Source organism: Carcharodon carcharias, chromosome 28 (genome assembly GCF_017639515.1).
Source record: "Carcharodon carcharias isolate sCarCar2 chromosome 28, sCarCar2.pri, whole genome shotgun sequence".
Lineage (NCBI taxonomy): Eukaryota > Metazoa > Chordata > Chondrichthyes > Lamniformes > Lamnidae > Carcharodon > Carcharodon carcharias.
In genome coordinates this window covers 25,320,449-25,339,236 of record NC_054494.1, presented here as the reverse complement: position 1 = coordinate 25,339,236, position 18,788 = coordinate 25,320,449, and the positions used below count along the sequence as shown (strand labels likewise).

Below are 18,788 nucleotides of genomic sequence, written 5' to 3'. Positions count from 1 at the left end.
ATGACTGCAGAGTATACAAGCCCACTAAGTCGTATCTGCATAATTTTAAACACATTCATTAAACTACAACAAGCTCTTTGTGAAGAAGCATAAATTAAAGTTGTTTTGGTGAGGTTTGGAGTTAGCAGCCTATATTCCTATTCAGACTCAGTATTGCTTTTATACACAGGCGTTCTTTGGTAACAACTCAAATTTGCAAATAGTCTTGCCCCATAATGACAAATATCTATAAGCAAGTCTATCTAAAGGATACGCTTAAATGATTAATATTGCTTCACTTGATTAAGATATTCTGTTAGATACAATTGGTTTCGTTCCTGTTATATTATCAATGTTGACAGTTGGTGGAGTTAGTTGGGCTTCCTGCTTCCACTTGCTGAGTGATTTTCCCAAAATGCAAGGTCACACGACACTTTCAATAATGCTACTATTTTACTGTATGACCCCTCTGTCAGGTTTTGCACTAATTTAGCATTTTGTTTGAGGTGTGACACGCCATGGATGAGGAGGCCCCAGATTATCACTGCTACACATTAATTGTAGTATAACTTGGAGCTAAGGCCATGCTATTGTAATATAACTCAGAGCCAAGGCCATGCTAATTGTAGTATTACTCGAAGCTAAGGCCACACTATCATGTTTGTGGATAAAGTTTCAGTACCATTGCACACTGTCCTTGAGCGACTGCAGTGAAGAAGAGACCTTCACCCAACTTCTGGAATGTCAGCCATGACTTAGTTGCTAACACTCCTGCCACTGAGCCAGAAGGTTGTCAGGTGAAGTCCCACTCTAGGCACAATGCAATATTCCCTCCATACTGTCAGGAAGTGCCAGATTAAGTGTTCAGGTCTTTGGGGTAGGACTTGAAACCACATCCTTCTGCCTTAGAAGCAGCCACAGAGCCAGGGCTGACATCTCAGCCTCAGGAGGATACCTCCATCAAAAATTAATGTAAAGCAAGAAAAGGTCAGAGCTAAAATTACAGGTGCTACAATTTAAGGGGCATGATTTGAAAGTTTCACATCACCATTGGAAGTGTTTGGTTCCTTGAGGTGATATTGTTAAATACATACAACAGATTAGTTTGCCAATCTATTCTTCCATGTGTAATAGGACATTACAACTCATTATGCAATCATACTTAACTCTATTATCAGAGGAAATGTAGAGCAATCCAGGCACTTTTGACAAAAGAGGATGAAGAAATTGGATATTGAAGGAAATATAGCATAGACTCCAGTCACAAATTTCATGTCAAGTTAGGATTTCCTTATTAGTGTGTTTAGGTAAAAAAGGATACGCATTTATACATTTAAATAATCTGACCTAATGCTTGTGACTTATCCAATGTTATTGGGAGTTTCCTGTGTATGGTTTGTGATGAATTAATTGTTCTCAGTAATGGCACTAGAACTGGCTGCAACATCCTTGGTTTAGAATATGGATGAATAGCCAGGGTTAATGCTTTTACCCCTTCTGCAACAACGGGTGTGTGGACTTCATGTGAGGACTGGATCAGTCTGTGTTGAGATACTCCCCATTGTCAATATTTACTGTCTGGAATCATATATGAAGAATAGCCATTTATCCAGTTAAGTCTGGAGGGCAACCAGCCAGGAGGAGTCAGTGGCTTAAAGAAAAATGGTGAATGATGAAAAAAATGCTAGAAAAAAATTGACACCTAACTTAATTTTAAAAGCTTAACTATGCTATCATCAGCCCAAACAATGGTTTGATTATTAAAGTGTCACTGCTGTGAGCTCACATAAAAATTATTTGCGTTAAACAAATAATCAGAATGATCATTCTGGGAATATTCATATATTCGTAGCATGTGAATGAGATAATCCATCTACACTATATCTCAGTGAGATCAGATTTTATTAAAATAAGTATGCTTTCCATAAATTGCAAAATAACAGATGGTGAAGGATGTGAACCCATCATTTGGTTGGGATTTTCAGATATGGCTGCGCAATGTGTTAGATTAAGGAAATCATAACTTGAGATGTAATTTGTGACTAGAGTCTGTGCCATACTTATAAAACTGATGCATTCCTTTAACACACTTTATACCAGCTACACTCACAATTAAGTAATGGAAAATGCAGGCTGTTGCTGATCAAAAAAATTCACTAATCATTTTGCAAAGGATGAGATCCAGAGTAAAATCAATAGGCACATGACATAAAGTCAGAAAGGACAAACTAGATTGGAACAAGACTTGTTTTGGAACTAATTGAAGGAGCAAAGAAATTTTAGTGAACAATATGTAGTTATTTTACTGTATTTAGTAGATGTGGTAAGTTGGTGAAAGTAGTTACTTTGGAAGTTAACTAAAGCAAAAAGTAAAATGTGGTTCATAGGAGACAAAACTAAGCTGTTCAAAACAGATGATGATTTGTACTTGGGCATTAGGAACACGCTATTAACATTTGTTGCTTGACACAAAAGTCTAGTTTGTTAAAAAACGATGAGCTTAGTAAAGGATTTCAAGAGGACAAGGGTAGGCTCATAGAATGACCTGATGTGGAAGGTGAAACTTAATGTAAAGAAGTGATGCATATCACTGAAGGAAGACTAAGGAAATAAAGTATACACTCAATGGGAAGATGCTACCATATGTGGAGGATTAGAAAGATCTAGGGATGTAAACAAATAGATGCTGAGACAGCAAGTTACCATAGTTAGAGTTTGGCAGGGCCCACAGAGATGCTTTGTAGCACTTTGATAGGTGTGGGCAAATAGGCAACACTGGTTTCTAATCATGTGGCATGCCCTCTTTCATGCAATTCTATAATGTGGAGGGCTGCTGAAGAACCTTCTAGCAAAGTGGTCACACCTCATTGTGCTGCCACTGTGATTTCCACTGGTGCAGACATCACTGGAAAGAGGAACCTCTTACAAATGTCTGCCTGGTGAGGTTTTCTACTTCTTTGCAATTGTTGAGGTGTAGGTGGGGACAGGAGAGCACAGAGCACCCATCAGAAAGACTGATCTTCTTGGCCTCTTGCTACTTGCCCATTTTTCCTTCAAACAAGTCACCTTGAAGGCTTCCTAGTGGAAAACATTCTTGCCAGTTAAGGCCATTTTTATCTCTCTTATTCATTTTTAGGATGATGTTGTCTCTGGCCAGCATATATTGTCCAGCCCTTGTTGATTTTGAGGCATGTGGCAAAATAAAGGACTTAACTAAGGCTCATGAAAGCCTAATTGCCAGATAGGAACAAAATAGCACTGCAAGAAGGACTTTTAAAAGGCTTTTTAAAATGCACTTACTTTGTGGTGAATTTGCCTTTTAAATGGTCCCCCATTTACACGTACCCCCCGGAGGTCTTTTCCTCCATTAGGTTTTACCTCAAGTATATTACCCAAGCACAGCTTGAGCATTGTGTCACTCTTGGATTGGACTTGTCTGTTGCTGCAGTGAAGGGTATAACAGACTTAAATATGACTAAATGTCAACCATACTGCACACAGCATTTACCTTTGGTTTCATGGAAGTTTAATTGCCTTTGCCTTTTAACAGGTAATGAACAGTGCTCAAAATTAAATATTTGACATTTAATTATTTAATGTATTGCTTTTGTTTCAGTCATAAAATGATATAACACAGAAACAGACCATAGGCTCATCAACTCTACGCTAGCGTTCTGTTCCAACTGGACCACCTAGTCCCATTCTCCTACACAAACACCATAAAATGTTACCCTGCATTAAATCTCATCTATGCATATAAATACTTATGCATTTGAAGAGAAGAAAATAAAGCTGGGACAATTCACACCCTTGCATGTTAGTTCTCTCAGTATATTTCCCTATTGTGCCCAGACTATATGTCATTCTCACGATTGCAGAATGCATAAGCACCTAAGTGAAAATAACTAAAAAGCCCTCCTTAATCCTTTTCTATCCTTTTTATCTCTGGATTCACTGTAGCAGCTGAGGACTTTGGGATTGTGAGCCACAAAGACGAGAGATGCTGCTGAAGTCGAGTTAAGCAGAACAGACCTTCCGATCTCGAGTACTGTGAGGAGCAGAGAAAATGTCACCCAACACCTGGTTGCTTTGCTTTATGTGTTTTGGATGTCTGGCTCTAACATTCTGCTTGTGTCCTTCCCAATGCACCTGCACCTTCCAGAGTCACAGTGATGAACTCAAGGCAAGGTATCTCAGCATTTCAAGTTTGGTCTTAGTTTAGGAGGAACATATCATCTTTTGAAAACTCAGACTGGATATTTATACAGTGGAAATTCTCTTTTCCGATGTTCCACGCATCCATTTATCATCTCCAATGTTCAACTTATTTACTTGCAGTGATTCATTTTGGTTGTGTTCTTTTAATCAATTTTAAGTGACTATCTCTGATGATTTGGTATCTGGGGTAATATCAATGTATATGCATTTTGTACTGTTGTAAATTGTAGAATATCATTGCGTATTTTCGTAAATATTTTACAATGCTGAAAAAGCATTGAAGACAACTTTGCTGTGTTTCAGTTTCCTAAATCCAATGCAGAATATTTAATATTTACCATTGCATTTTGCTTTCTCAATACAATTTTCTTTGCACCTCATCTATATAGCTTTTAGTAAAATAAAACAACATGATAAATATTGAAATAACATTCAGTTCAGGAAATTATTATGCAGTGCTTCTGTTATGATGGAAGGTCAGAAGCCACTCATCCCTAGCTGTTGGCCTCATCCATTAGCTCGTAATGATTAGTTGAGACTTTTCCATCTTATCTGATTAAAAGTAAGGCTCCTTATCCCTTCATTGAGGCACTTGGATTTAGATTGCACGGCCATAGTGCATGTTACTGACAAATGCAGGAGTATGCTTGATGGTAAATGAGAAAATCAAAGAGAAAATAAATAAAATTAAGCTATATTTTTCACTCAGGTGCAGAGATGCAGTAACTCCAATGGAATGTGGTGAAAACTTCATTGGGAGTCGCTCCACTGGCTCCCCATTTGGCTCTGCTGCTTCTGGCATTTTCCACCTGCAGTGACATCAGGTTTATTATAATTACTCCTAAATGACGCAAATAAATGATTCTGCATTACGTTTCCTTTCATTTGTGCCTCAGTAATGCTCGGTGTAAGGGACACCTCTCTACCCCTGGTATTATGTGTTGCTTTGAGCAGTACAGAAGCCACCTGAAAGACAATGAGGCTTTTTGGGCCAAATGTTCTCCAGTTGGTAGTGAAGCCGGAGGCCAAGCAAGACAAAGGCCAGATTTCAGCTAAGGCAGGAGTCAGGGCATTACAATCGGCATCCTGGGTTAGGGAGGGTTAAATCAGCCAGGGGTCTTCTTGTCCACTTCAGCAATGCAAAAATATTGATATGGTGATCAGATGAAGCTTGGATCTGACTTTGCTCTCATGATCCCTGCCCTTCAGAGTAGCATAACATGCTGCCAAGCACTGCCTAGGTCAAAATTTGAGGATAACTATAAGGACATAATACAGAAGAATTGGTAGCATTTACAGACCCTGTTTTCAAGAGAAGAGGGGAGAAAACTCGAGCAACAAACAAGTAGACAAGTGGCCATGTTGCCTTCTCTTATCTTAACAGCATGTTATATTATTTTGCAGCCTGTAGAGAATAATTAAACCAACAAATATGTTCTTCACTTTCAGGACTGTGCTTTGTAATAACCCAGAAATGACCCTGATTCCAAGCCACATTCCGGCTCAAACTTTAAAGCTGGTGATTGAGAAAACATTAATCAGACAAGTTTCCATGCAAGCCTTTTCTTCTGTCTCCAGTCTGGAATGCCTTTGGCTGTCCTGTAACTCCATCAGCAGCTTCAATGGGGAGAGTTTGCAAGGCCTAATTGCACTGAGGGAACTTCGATTGGATGGCAATGCTCTTTCAACTTTTCCATGGGAAGCCCTTTCCTATTTGCCACAACTCTGGCTCCTTGATTTACATGGTAACATCCTTCGATCATTCCCCAACAAAGCAGCCACTTATTTCAGAAACATCACCTACCTGGATTTATCAGATAACAGGCTGACTACGCTGTCATCCAAAGTGATCTCAACATGGCTGACTGTTCCAAAGGCAGCCAATACAACTTCATCAACCTACAGTCCAAAACGTATCATAGGTAGGCATAAAGAAAGCTCACTTCTATTGTCTGGTAGAATAATTTGTACACAAACCCATCAATGTCTTTCTATTCTAATGAGAAGTAGATCTTTAGCTGAATAATTGATGATTAGTTTCTTGTTAAGTTAACAGTTTTGGAGAAAGTGTCATATATAACAGAAATTTGCTATTCTCCTGCTACACACTTTGTTCACATTTTTCAGCATAGCAAGTGTCTGTCTGACATATGGCCACCTCAACTTAGTTACTTTGAATCACTTGACTTTAGCCTGTCACGGTTAAAGTCACAGAAACTCAAAAATGTTACAGTGCAGAAGGAGGCCATTCAGCCCATTGTTTCTGCACCAAATGATTCGCTTATTGTCATTTGCCTGCCTTCTGCCATAACCCTATGCATTCTTCCATTTTAGATAACAGTCTAATTCCCTTTTGAATGCTTCAATAGAACATTTTCCACCACATTCTTAGGCAGTGCATTCAAGACCCTAACCACTCACTGCCTGATGAAGTTTTTCCTCATGATGCTTTTGCTTCTTTTACCAATTATTTTAAATCTGCGCCCTATCTATTATGTCCAGACCCCTCATGATTTTGTAAACCTCTATCAAATCTCCTCTCAGCTTTCTTTTCTCCAAAGAAAACAGTCCTAACTTCTCAAATCTATCTTCATAACAGAAGTTCCTCACCCTTGGAGCCATTCTTGTGAATCTTTTCTGCACTCTCTCCAATACCTTCGCACGCTTCATAATGTGCAGCACCCAGAACTGGACACAATATGGCAGCTGAGGCCAAATTAGTGTCCTATACAAATTCAACATAGCCTCTTGTTCCACGCCCCTATTAATAAAGCCTAGGCTACGGTATGCTTTATTAACCCATCTCTCAACATGTCCTACCACCTTCAATGATTTATACACATATACAACCAGGTCCCTCTGCTCCTGCAACCCCCATCTCCCCTGCCCACCACCACCCTTGTGTCTTTTATTGTATATTGTCTCTCCATGTTCTTCCTACCAAAATGAATCTCTTCACGTTCCTCTGCATTGAAATTCATCTGCCACCTGTCTTCCCATTCCACCAACTAGTTCTTGTCCTTGTGAAGTTCTACACTATCATCCTCACAGTTCACAATGCTACCAAGTTTCATATCATCCACAAGTCTTGAAATTGTGGCCTGTACATCAAGGTCCAGTTCATTAATATATATCAGAAAAAGCAAAGGTCCCAACACTGACCCCTGGGAAACTCCACTGTAAACCCTCCTCAAGCCCAAAAATCATCCATTACCCATTACTCTCTGTTTCCTGTCACTCAGCCAACTTCATTTCCATTTTACTACTGTCCTTTTTATTCCATGAATTATAAATTTGCTCACAAATCTGTTGTGTGGCACTGTCTCAAAAGCCTTTTGTAAGTCCATGTACACCACATCACCTGCATTCCCCTCATCATACGTCTCTGTTATCTCTTCAAAAACTTCAGTTTGGTTAATCACCATTTTCCCTTAATAAATCCATGCTGGTTTTCCTAATTAACCCAAATTTATCCATATGACCATTCATTTTGTCCTGAATTATTATTTCCCCACTACTGACTGGCCTGTAGTTGCTGGGCTTATCTTTACACCTTTTTTTGAATAAGGGTGTAACATTTGCAATTCTCCAGTCCTCTGGAACCATCCCTGCCTTTAAGGACGACTGAAAAATTATGGCCAATGCCTCCGCAATTTCCACTCTCATCTCTGTCAGTAAACTTGGATGCATTTCATCTGATCCTGGTGCCTTGTCCTCTTTAAGTGTAGGCAGCCTGTCCAATACCTTCTCCTTATCAAGTCATATTGTAATGTCAACAACTAAACACAAATGGGCAGAGTTTTGCCATTGGCGAGCAGGGGGCGAGGCCCGCTTGCCGACGCATAAAATGATGCGGGATGACGTTGGGTGGAACCCCTGACTTCATCCCACCCCATTTAAATTTTCAGGAAGGCCGGGGGCGCAGCAAAATCAGTTGCGTACCTGCCAACCTGTCAATGGCCAATTGAGGCCATTGACAGGATCACTTAAACAATTAAAGGGCCTGCCCGTCCAACCTTAAGGCTGGCAGGCAGGCCAGGAGCCCCGGTGGGCAATAGAAGAAACATGAAACCTCAACCAGCGGTGGGATGAGGTTTCATGCAGGGTTTTAAAAAGTTTAATAAAGTTATCGCGTAAATTATGAACATGTCCCAACTCATGTCACATGAGGGGGCCATGTTAGGGAATTTATTTTTCTCTATTTTTAATCTTTTTCAAAGTGGAAGCGATCTCCCTGAGGCTGCGCTTATCCTCAGGGAGATGTGCTTTCTTTTGTGCGCAAGCGAGAAAGAGCGCACTCTCGTATTTGGGGATTTCCCCCCCCCCCACCACCCCCGAGGGCCTTAATTGGCCCGCCCATGTAAAATGGTGGCGGGGCCCACTTCTCTAGCGGGTATTGGCTGCCCGCCCGTCAGAGGTTGGGTCAGGCCCACCAGGCAGAAAATTCTGCCCAATGTGTTTTCAAACATCGGGTTGTATTTTCGTGCAGCATTTTGGTTTCATCACTTATATAGTTCTGCTGTATTTAAGAATAGATGCTGCTAAATGCATATAGAGGTCACTTTTACTTTTTTCTTAATCATCTTAGAATTCAGGGTTGTGCAACTTCCTTCTCAGGAATATCCTTCTATTGTGTTATACAGGGTGTAGAATATTTTATCCAACAGACCAGAAAAGCCATAGGTTTAATATATCGCATGTGCTCATTTCGCCATTTTCAGGTGGTGTGGCAATGGGGACACTACAACTGGGCTTGGCATTCCTGGTGTGGCAAATATCAGGCAGGGTTACTGTTTAAGACTTGTCCCTGCTCCTAATCACTGTCCAGTGCTGGAAAATACATATCTGCATGTCAGATGAGGATATGATGGTAGTTGGCTGTGATGTGCTCCAGAGTATGGCTCACTGCCTGGTGACTGGTTGGTCTCTTGGACTACCAAGATCTATGGAACCATACCCTAAGCCAATAGCTCACATCAAAACTTCAGAAAAGACCTGGAAACTGGGGTCTGGGGGCTGAATCCAGAATTAAAGGGTGTGTATGGAGTATATCTTAAATACATATGTTCTAAAATGGAAGAAATTATATCCAACAGTTCAGATCTATGACATTTTTGTAATTCTTTCATCTCAACAAAATATGCAAACATGTTCCCTTCAACAGGACTACACAACAATCCTTGGAAATGCGACTGCAGATTGTCAGAACTAGTTCATTTTGTTAAGATGCACAATCCAACTACAACATTGATGGACCCTGGATTAATGTGCTCTGGGCCAGAAAATCTCTCGGGATCTCTATTCAGCAGCATAGAGCTAAAAAAGTGCCAGAGTCCAACTATTCATGCTGCAGAAGCTAAAGTGACCAGAGTCACGGGGAGCTCTGTCTCACTGCATTGTGTGGCTACAGGAGTTCCCATCCCTGACATCAGCTGGAGTAGACTGGATAATATCCTGCTGAATGGAACAGGTAGGTGTCTGGGCACTGAAGACAAATTAAGTCATTTTCTAACTGGTTACAGCATACTTAAGAAACATTAGGCTCCAATATGCAGTAGTTGTTATTTACATACACTGAGGAGGTCAACATATCTACTGAGTAAATACAGATCAAGAACAGATCTTATGAACTATATGGGCAATGTGACTGTGACTACAAGGGAATAATCTAATTGTAGGTTGTGATTTAAAACATTCAAGTTTGCTCATGTAGTTCAACAATTTATGATCACCTGAATAAAACACTGTCTTATCACCACACCCAGTTATCCATCAAGTGTTGCATAATCCATGTGTTTTACATGTCCATAAATATTGCTTTACTTCAAACATTTATGTCTAAGTACTGCTGAGACACATGCGTTTACTTCTAGCATTCCTAATAGGCTTTTCCTTTCCATAAAACTTTGATTTTTCTTGGATTAACCCAATTAAACAGGATTAAGGTTTGTAATTTAGCGTAGGAAGAGGAGTAAGGCATTCAACCCCTCGAGCATGTTCTGCCATTTAATTAGGTCATGACTGAATTGCAGCTCAAATCGATTACCCTCTTGGTTCAGTAACTCGTATTTTCCTTGCCTAAAAATCTTATCGGTAGATTGCCCGCTATAATTTACCCATAATAGTTTATGAAACACACGCGCAGAGTTTTGCCCTTAGTGTGCGGGATTGGGCGGAGCCAGTCCGAAGGCAATTTTACGTTGGCAGGCCAATTAAGGCCCACTCAGCGTGAAAGATGAGTGGGAGTGCGAGCAGGGCGAACGCGAACTTCCCGCATGCGCACAAGTGCGCACTACACAATCTCCCTGAGGCAGAGAGCTGTCTCAGGGAGATGAACTGATTTTTAAAAAAAGAAATGAAAGATTTTATAAATGTTTGAAACATGTCCCCTCACGCGACTCTGTCACATGAACAGGGACATGTTATTAATGAAAAAATAAAGTTTTCATTTGATTTTTATTTGCTTTTGGAAACATCATCCCTCCCGCCCGTGGATGAGGTTTCCAAAAAAGTGCAACGGCCGCTCGGCCTTTTCGTCTGCCTGCCAACCGTAAGGTTGGATGGGCAGCGAAAAATTTCTTTTAATTAATTTTTTTAATGGCCTTAATAGGCCTTTTAATTGTCGGTGGGCGCGCTGTCAACTGTGGTGTGCCCCCGCCAAATGAAATATCACGCAAGTGAACGATAGCGTCGGGACACAAGCTCAACGTCATTGCGTGTCATTTCTCATTCGGTTGGGTCGGGAACACATCTGCCCGCCCGCCCACTGAGCTAAAAATTTTACCTGCAAGTTGTGACAAAAGATCAAGGCCTTGAAATCCTGTTGTGCAATACAATGTACAGTGAAGTGAAATACATCTGTCTGTTATTTTTAGCTGCCTGCTTGACCTGCCTTTTTAAGACCACTGTTCAAGAACTCCTTATCGGAACGTGGTCTTAGGAGGTAAATCTAAATAATTGTACCTTCTTGAAAATTTCCGAGGTCAATTAAAGAACCATTGTCCTTTGTATTTTTAGGCATCAAATCGGAAGAACTGTCATGAAATGTGTGTCTTTTTCTCTCTTTCTTTAAGATTGTTTTGTATCTGTAAGGGAGAGTCACAAGGTTTGTTGACAGTTTCGACATACAGAACTGATAGATGAGGAAGAACAGTAGGCACATTTGAATGGCTTTAACTTTAACTAAAAAAAAACCTCACTGTTCTAGTAACTCCTATACTTTTATTTATTTGTTCATCGGATGTGGGCTTTGTTGGCTAGGCCAACATTTATTGCCCATCCCTAAATGCCCTTGAGAAGGTGTAGGTGTTCTGCCTTCTTGAACTACTGTAGACCATGCGGTGAAGGTACACTCACAGTGCTGTTAGACCCTCAACAGTGAAAGAAAGGTGTTATATTTTCAAGCCAGGGTGATGTGTGGTTTGGACGGGAACTTGCATGTGGTGATACTCCCCTTCATCTGCTGCCCTTGTCCTTCTAGGTGGTAGAGGTTGCGAGTTTGGAATGTGCAGTCAAAGGAGCCTTGGTGAGTTGCTGTAGTGCATCTTGTAGTTGGTACACACTGCTCTCACTGTGTGTCAATGGTGGAGGGAGTGAATGTTTAAGGTGGTGGATAGGGGTGGTAATCAAGCAGGCTGCTTTGTCCTATCGCAAATATTATCTGGTATGTTGCATTCATTGTGTTTTACAGTGATTCTGGACAATTCTGACGAGAGATTGAAGTGGTCTACATTCAGTCTATCAGCTGCATCCTATCAGGATTCTGGTAAATATTTGTGCAGAGCCAATAATTTGGTGGGTACAACAGATGCTTCGATATCCCTTCTTGTGGTGAACTCTGCCATTGCTTTGGTACCAATCAAAAGCACATTCAAAAGAATGTGCATCAGAAAAATGAGGAATCAAAATACTGCAGCATACAATCAGAAGCTGATGGCCAGGTATGCAAGTACCACAGTATCACCAAAAGAGTCACCAAAGAGATCCTATGCTGTAGGTAGGACAGATTACTCTCTCGTGCGTAATCATCAGATTAAGCCAAATGAAGATGCAGCAGAGACCGTTTTGCAGACTATGAATCCTTCTGAAGTTAGTGGCTTATTGGAAAAGCGAAGCGCCAATGATCCCAATAATATTACATTTAGTCCTTCTTCAATACAGCCGGAACCAGACTGTCTGGTCAGAAGTGTGAGAGTTATAGGGGGTACCTATCATAGTGTTTCTCTGGCTTGGAGATCCCCAAAGGCTACAAATATCACCATTTTTAGTATTCTATATACTATTTTTGGCGAAAGGGACATGCGTAGAATCAATGTGGGTCCTGGAAAGACCAAAATCACCATTGATGGATTAATGCCACAGACCAAATATATAGTTTGCATTTGTGTGAAAGGACTCGTGCCCAGGAAAGAGCAGTGTGTGATTTTCTCCACAGATGAGGTGGCTCATGCGAGTGGGACACAAAAACTAATTAATGTGGTGGTGATCACAGTGGCCTGCGTGATTGTGGTCCCTCTCACCCTCATTGTCTGCGGTGGGGCCTTGAAGAGGCGCTGCAGAAAGTTCCTGATCAAGCCCCCAGAAGAGGGCTTCCAAAATGACTCATATGTTACATTTGAAAGCCTGTCAACAGGGCCCAAGCCCAGTGGCACTGAAGGGGAGTACCTGACCTGCCACAACAAAGATGAGTCGAATAGACTTCTGTCACCAAGGTCCAGTTTAGATTCTGAAGAAGCAACAAATAATGAAGCTCAACAGAATGAATATTTCTGCTGATTGACCCATATCCATTTGGATCAATCAAACCTGTTCATCAAACTGGTAATATATTTAGAAAAAAAAGTAAGGTCCCCAGCATTTCTCCTGAAAATCTAACATATAGGCCAGACCAATCTGACCACCATACTCCAGCACCTCAGTACAACCAATATGTTTGGAGAATGTTTAAGGCAACAAACCATGTTCCTGGACTCTTCGTGAATAGGGTTGCCAACTGTGAATTGTTAATTGTACTTCTAGAGGTTTTTCACATGATTTTCCCTATGCTTCAGCCATTATTTGGCCAACACATCCATCCTTGTGACGTACTGCCACGCAATGCAATTAGAGAGCAAAAAGACTCATTACCCAATTGGACGATGCTTGACTGTCAGCCAAACAGCCTTTTCTTTTCCCAATTTTTAATATTTCTATATCTGGTAAAGAGAAATGTTTAAAGAAAATGACAAAGTAAAACAATCTCTTTTAATGTCCCAATGATTTTTCTCCAGGGTCACACACAGCAGTGTTCAGGAGATTGATCTTCAATTCCTGGAGACTCCAGGCCAATCCTGGAAGGTTGGCAACACTATTCATAGAGGCAAAATATTTTCAAAGAAATTTTCAGAATCGTGTACCAGTTAGTATTATGACCTCTTTCACCATGGGCTGTGGAAATGTACAACTATAAATCTCATACCACAACACAGTCTGTATTTTGAGTTATTATTTTAAGATCAACAAGGATGTAATCTCCAGGACATCACTGTAGGAGTTCCCCAGGATAGTGTCCTAGGCCCAACCATCTTCAGTTGCTTTATTAATGACCTTCTTCCATCATTAGGTCCAAAGTGGGGATGTTTGCTGATGATTGCACAATGTTCAGCACCATTTGTAACTCCCCAGATACTGAAGTGATCCACAACCTGGACAATATCCAGGCTTGGGCTGACGAGTGGAAAGTAACATTTGCACCACACAAGTGCCAGGCAATGACCATCTCCAACAAGAGAGTATCTAACCATTGCCCCTTGACGTTCAATAGCATTACCATCACTGAATCCCCCACTATCTACATCCTGGGGGTTACCATTGAACTGAAACTGAACTGGACTAGCCATATAAATACTGTGACTACAAGAACAGGTCATAGGCTCAGAATCCTGTAGTGAGTAACTCTTTTCCTGACTCTTCAAAACCTGTCCACCATCTACAAGGCACAAGGCAGGAGTATGATAGAATACTCCCCACTTGTCTGGATGAGTGCAGCTCCCACAACACTCAGGAAGCTTGACATCATCCAGGACAAAGCAGCCTGCTTGATTGGCACCACATCCACAAACATTCACTCCCTCCACCACCGATGCACAGTAACAGCAGTGGGTACCATCTACAAGATGCACTGCAGGAATTCACCAAGGCTCCTTAGACAGCACCTTCCAAACCCACGGCCACTGCCATCTAGAAGGACAAGGGCAGCAGATAGCTGGGAACACCACCCCTGGAAGTTCCCCTCCAAGTCACTCACCACCCTGACTTGGAAATAGATCGTTGTTCCTTTGCTGTTGCTGGGTCAAAATCCTGGAACTCCCTTCCTAACAGAACTGTCCATGTACCTATGCTACTTGGACTGCAGTGGTTCAAGAAGGCAACTCAGCACCACCTTCTCAAGGGCAATTAGGGATGGGCAATAAATGCTGGACCAGCCAGCAAAGCCCACATCCCATGAATGAATACAAAAAAGGAAATGAAACACTTTCCATTTCAGGTTCCTAATGTCAATATCGTGCATTTCCAGTCATATACAGCACAGCCAGAAGCAGAGCAGAGCTCCTTCCAATCTTCTCCAACACTGTGCCTCAACCCTACCTGCACCGTGTTTTTTTTTCATTTTCCACACCAACCATCCTTGGACCCGCCTGAATAATATTTCTGACCAATCATGGGCTGGACTGAGCCAAATCACATTATGACCTTTACACTCAACAGACAAAAGATGCACTATCAACCCATCATCAAGGTTGGATTTGAACTCAGTGGTGAAAGGCCAATCTCTAATCTGTTGCTTCTCTGTTAATCTCTACTTTTATTAATTGCTCAGTTTGGATGTCTTTTTGTATTCAGTGGGAAATAAGTTCCTTCCACATCTTTCAAAAAATAGATCTCATCTTTTCTTCATCATTTTTTGTATCATGTTATGATGATGTTTCTCTGTCAATCCCCCATGTCTTGCTCCCCAAGAGTGACAAACACTTTATGTAACAACATGGTCAGCATAAGTTATTTGTACTTTTGTTGGATGGCACTTGTGTATTTTACTTATGTTATGAATCTCTGAGAATACAACAATTAGCTCTGTGGGTGTTTTTCTACCAGTATTTATTGTTTCTCTTTTGTGCTGTCACCTAGAGTTTAGTGCTGTCCCGAAGAAAAGAAGCATTTTGATGATGCGTTTTGCAATTGGCTCAGGACTTTTGAACATTCGTCACTGAGCCAACACACACACATATCATCTCTTCAATAAATGTTCGAATACCAGCAGTATCTGAAAGCAATGTTCCTCGTGATCGAAATTTTATGCTCATTTATTACCTTGCGAAAAATGGTGATGATGGTCTTCAGGCAACTTTGTGCAGAACTATTGCCCGTTTGGCTAAAGCATTAATTGAGCTATTTATCATCTGCAGATCCAGCTAATTTAAACCATGCTACATGCTACATCATGGTACAAGGAGTTCTGTATCCTGAAGTCAGACTCAAACAGTATCTTACACTTTGAGAGCAGACTAAAGTCAGCATAATTGGAGCATTTTTTAATGTACTTAGAAACAGATGAACATAGGAACAGGAGGGAGCCATTAAGCCCCTTGAGCCTGTCCTGTCATTCAGTGAGATCATGGCTGATCTATGATCTAACTCTATATACCCACCTACATCCCTTAATACCTTTGGTTAACATAAATCTATCAATCTCAGTTATAAAATTAGCCATTGATCTAGCATTGATTGCCATTTGGGAAACAGAGTAAAACAGATCCTTTCTGTGTAGAAGTTTTCCTGAATTTCACCCTTGTCAGGATTTGCTCTGATTTTTAAACAATGCCCCCTATTCCTCAACTCCCCAACCAGCTGAAATAGTTTCTCAATCTCTTCTATCCTGTTCCCCTTAATGTCTTGAAAAGTTCAATTAAACTGCCCCTTAACCTTTGAAATACCAGGAAATGCAACCCAATAATAATGTATGACAAATTGTATCAGGTGATATGTGTGCATTAATATATGTTGAGGCATGGTGAAATTGGACCAAGTCAAGCATTCTACATGACCAAAAGGATAGAACACAACCAGTAACTGTGGTAGTCATTTCCAGAAGATCAGAGAGAGAGAGACAGAGTGGCTTTCACCAGACCCTACCCAGCTGGGTGATAGTCAAATATAGTGAAACAAAAAATTATACTAACACATCACACTGGGCTTTTACCTCTTTCTGTGGATCATGAAGCAGAATTGATAGTTCTCATTGACAAACCTGGACTATCACTGCAGGCACTCCCAATTGAAGAAAGAGACATATTGTTACCTATAGAAGCTACACTGTAAGTAAAGCTTATAAAAGATTATACCAAATTCCACTAGCTAGCTGTAAGCTTCCCTAGCTTTTTTGTATGCATGGAACTCAAGATAATCAGGATTTAAATTTGTTCCTTGGTTCTATTTCTACAACCTTCCCTATGAATAGTTACATTTTCAACTTCATACAAGCTAGGGAGTTTATTTTCAAAGAAGTTGAATATAGGGTAATATTTTATTTTATGAAAGGAACTATTATGAACAATGATAGATGTACCTGTGTATTGCAAAATATTCAGCAGTGCTAGATCCAGAATTCTGAAAGCAGCAAATCAATTTTAGGAATGCTGGCTGAACATATTGTGAAATCATGCCTGCACTCTGCTCAATGCATTTCCCCATCATTCCCCTCTTTCTAAGTTACCCACAACCTTGAGGTTGTGTAGCAGTCTTTCATGTGGGACTTTTCCAAGACTTTTCTGCAGGCTGCCTTTTATTACCATGTCAGTGGAATATAAATCTGAGGCTATCATGCTGAACTTTCTAGTGCTTTTGTAAGGTCACACACTGAATACTTCACTTGGATAAAACAAGGGGGCAAAGTCAAGTGGTGCAGAGAGGAGCAATGTGGCTGATCCCAAGTGCCAGACGACTGAGCCAAAGAGAGACTATAGAATTTGATCCCTTAAGCCTAAAAAAGAAATGAATAAGAGTAGACCTAATAGATGTATATAAATGGCATGGAATGGAATATACAATTAATTCTAAGTAATATTACAAATTGAATCAAGAATGTAGGACAAACAGACATGGGTACAACTGGTACATAAAACTCAACCTCAGAACAATTCCACCAAGTACTTCTTCACATAAAGAGCGATCAATACCTGGAATTGTAGTGTAGTAGAGCCAAAACTTCTAGAGTATTCAAAAGGCATTTAGATGTTTAATGATGGTGGCTGGGAGTGGTGCGGGGGGTGGGGGAATTGTTGGGAGGAGGGGTGGGAGGAAGATTTTAGTTTTCTAAAGATGGATGAGCCAGAAGAGCCAAATGACTGCCTTCATTCTTGTGATGCAACATCATCAAAAACTGATTAATTATACCATGCTGTTAGTGGGATATTCTGCAGTGCTGAACATTTCAAAGCAAATCAATATGCGTTGTGTTTTGAGACATTTTTAAGAGACATGATAAGGTTACTATGCAAATCTTTCTTTACATTAAAGATTCAGAATTCATATTGGCCTGTGAGTTTGGGTCCCCATCAAAATGAGACATATTAGCTCTAGAGACTGATACAATTTTGTAATTTTCACACCTAGACAAACATTTCAAGTTCAAATCTAGATTGGGTCAAATGCAGAATGATCATTCCTATCTCTCCCTGCACCATACAGTATCAGAGAAAAACAATTGAAAGTGCACCAGTTGAGATTTCTATTTCTCACATCGGTCCCCTCACTTCTTTGAAATTGCCACTTTAATGTAAAATTAAACTTTTGAGTTCTGGATTAATGCCCCAGGGCATGGATTTGACTGCTCAACTAAGTTATGAATCCAGTGTGGTTTCATAGTCAATGTGCCAAGTTCTCCAGAGGAGTTTTCACTGGAGGGAGCTATCTCACCTGTAAATGATAAAGAGCTGGCAGTTTCTCCTCCTTGCTCTCTAATCAGTATCCGGGCTTGTGCACTGCTTTCCTAAATAGGACAATCCTTCCATTTCCACGTGTTGTTCCACACTATGTCTCACAATGGGAATACAGGTGGAGGTAAAAGCGTGAGACAACTTCTGGAGAGGCCTGACACTACCCTTAATGCGTGTGGAAGTCAGATTGGGAGCCAGCTTCCTAGTTTTTTTATTGGCACTTAAATGCCTATGCGCAATGAACTGCGGGGAATGTAGGGGCATGAAGTCCAGACATGTACGGACTCGAGGCACTAACCTCTTTAAAATCACTGGTTAAAGTGGACGTTACAATAGTACACCACAGGGGTACTTCATTTTGGCTGTAAAGAGCTTTGAGATCTCCTGAAGCTGTGAAAGGCGCCATACGATTGCGAATCTTTCCTTTCGTTACCGTTCGGCACGAATTCCTAAATATTTTCCAAGAAGAGCTGATCTTGCAGATTTTAAACTGAAATCAATATTTTGTACAGTTAGCCACAGGGACTTTTAGTTTGCCTCTCGTTCAAACCAAGTAAGAACAGGTAAGATAAGATCAGATGTAGAAATCATCACCTGTCCACAGAGAGGAGGAAATTA

At 40.7% G+C, this 18,788-nt stretch overlaps 1 protein-coding gene across 1 annotated transcript; it reads left to right on the top strand.

Annotated features, from left to right (window-relative positions):
- Positions 1-4,045: 4,045 nt before the first annotated feature.
- Positions 4,046-12,972, top strand: lrit1a (leucine-rich repeat, immunoglobulin-like and transmembrane domains 1a). The gene is made up of 4 exons (XM_041176227.1): positions 4,046-4,167; positions 5,647-6,119; positions 9,362-9,667; positions 11,888-12,972. The coding sequence occupies exons 1-4, from the start codon at positions 4,046-4,048 to the stop codon at positions 12,970-12,972; spliced, it is 1,986 nt and encodes a 661-aa protein (XP_041032161.1).
- The last annotated feature ends 5,816 nt before the right edge of the window (positions 12,973-18,788 follow it).

Coding starts and splice junctions, on each gene's coding strand:
- lrit1a (XM_041176227.1), top strand. CDS start 4,046: ATGTCACCCAACACCTGGTTGCTTTGCTTTATGTGTTTTGGATGTCTG. Junction 4,168..5,646: donor AGTGATGAACTCAAGGCAAG/GTATCTCAGCAT, acceptor CTTCACTTTCAG/GACTGTGCTTTGTAATAACC. Junction 6,120..9,361: donor CAGTCCAAAACGTATCATAG/GTAGGCATAAAG, acceptor TCCCTTCAACAG/GACTACACAACAATCCTTGG.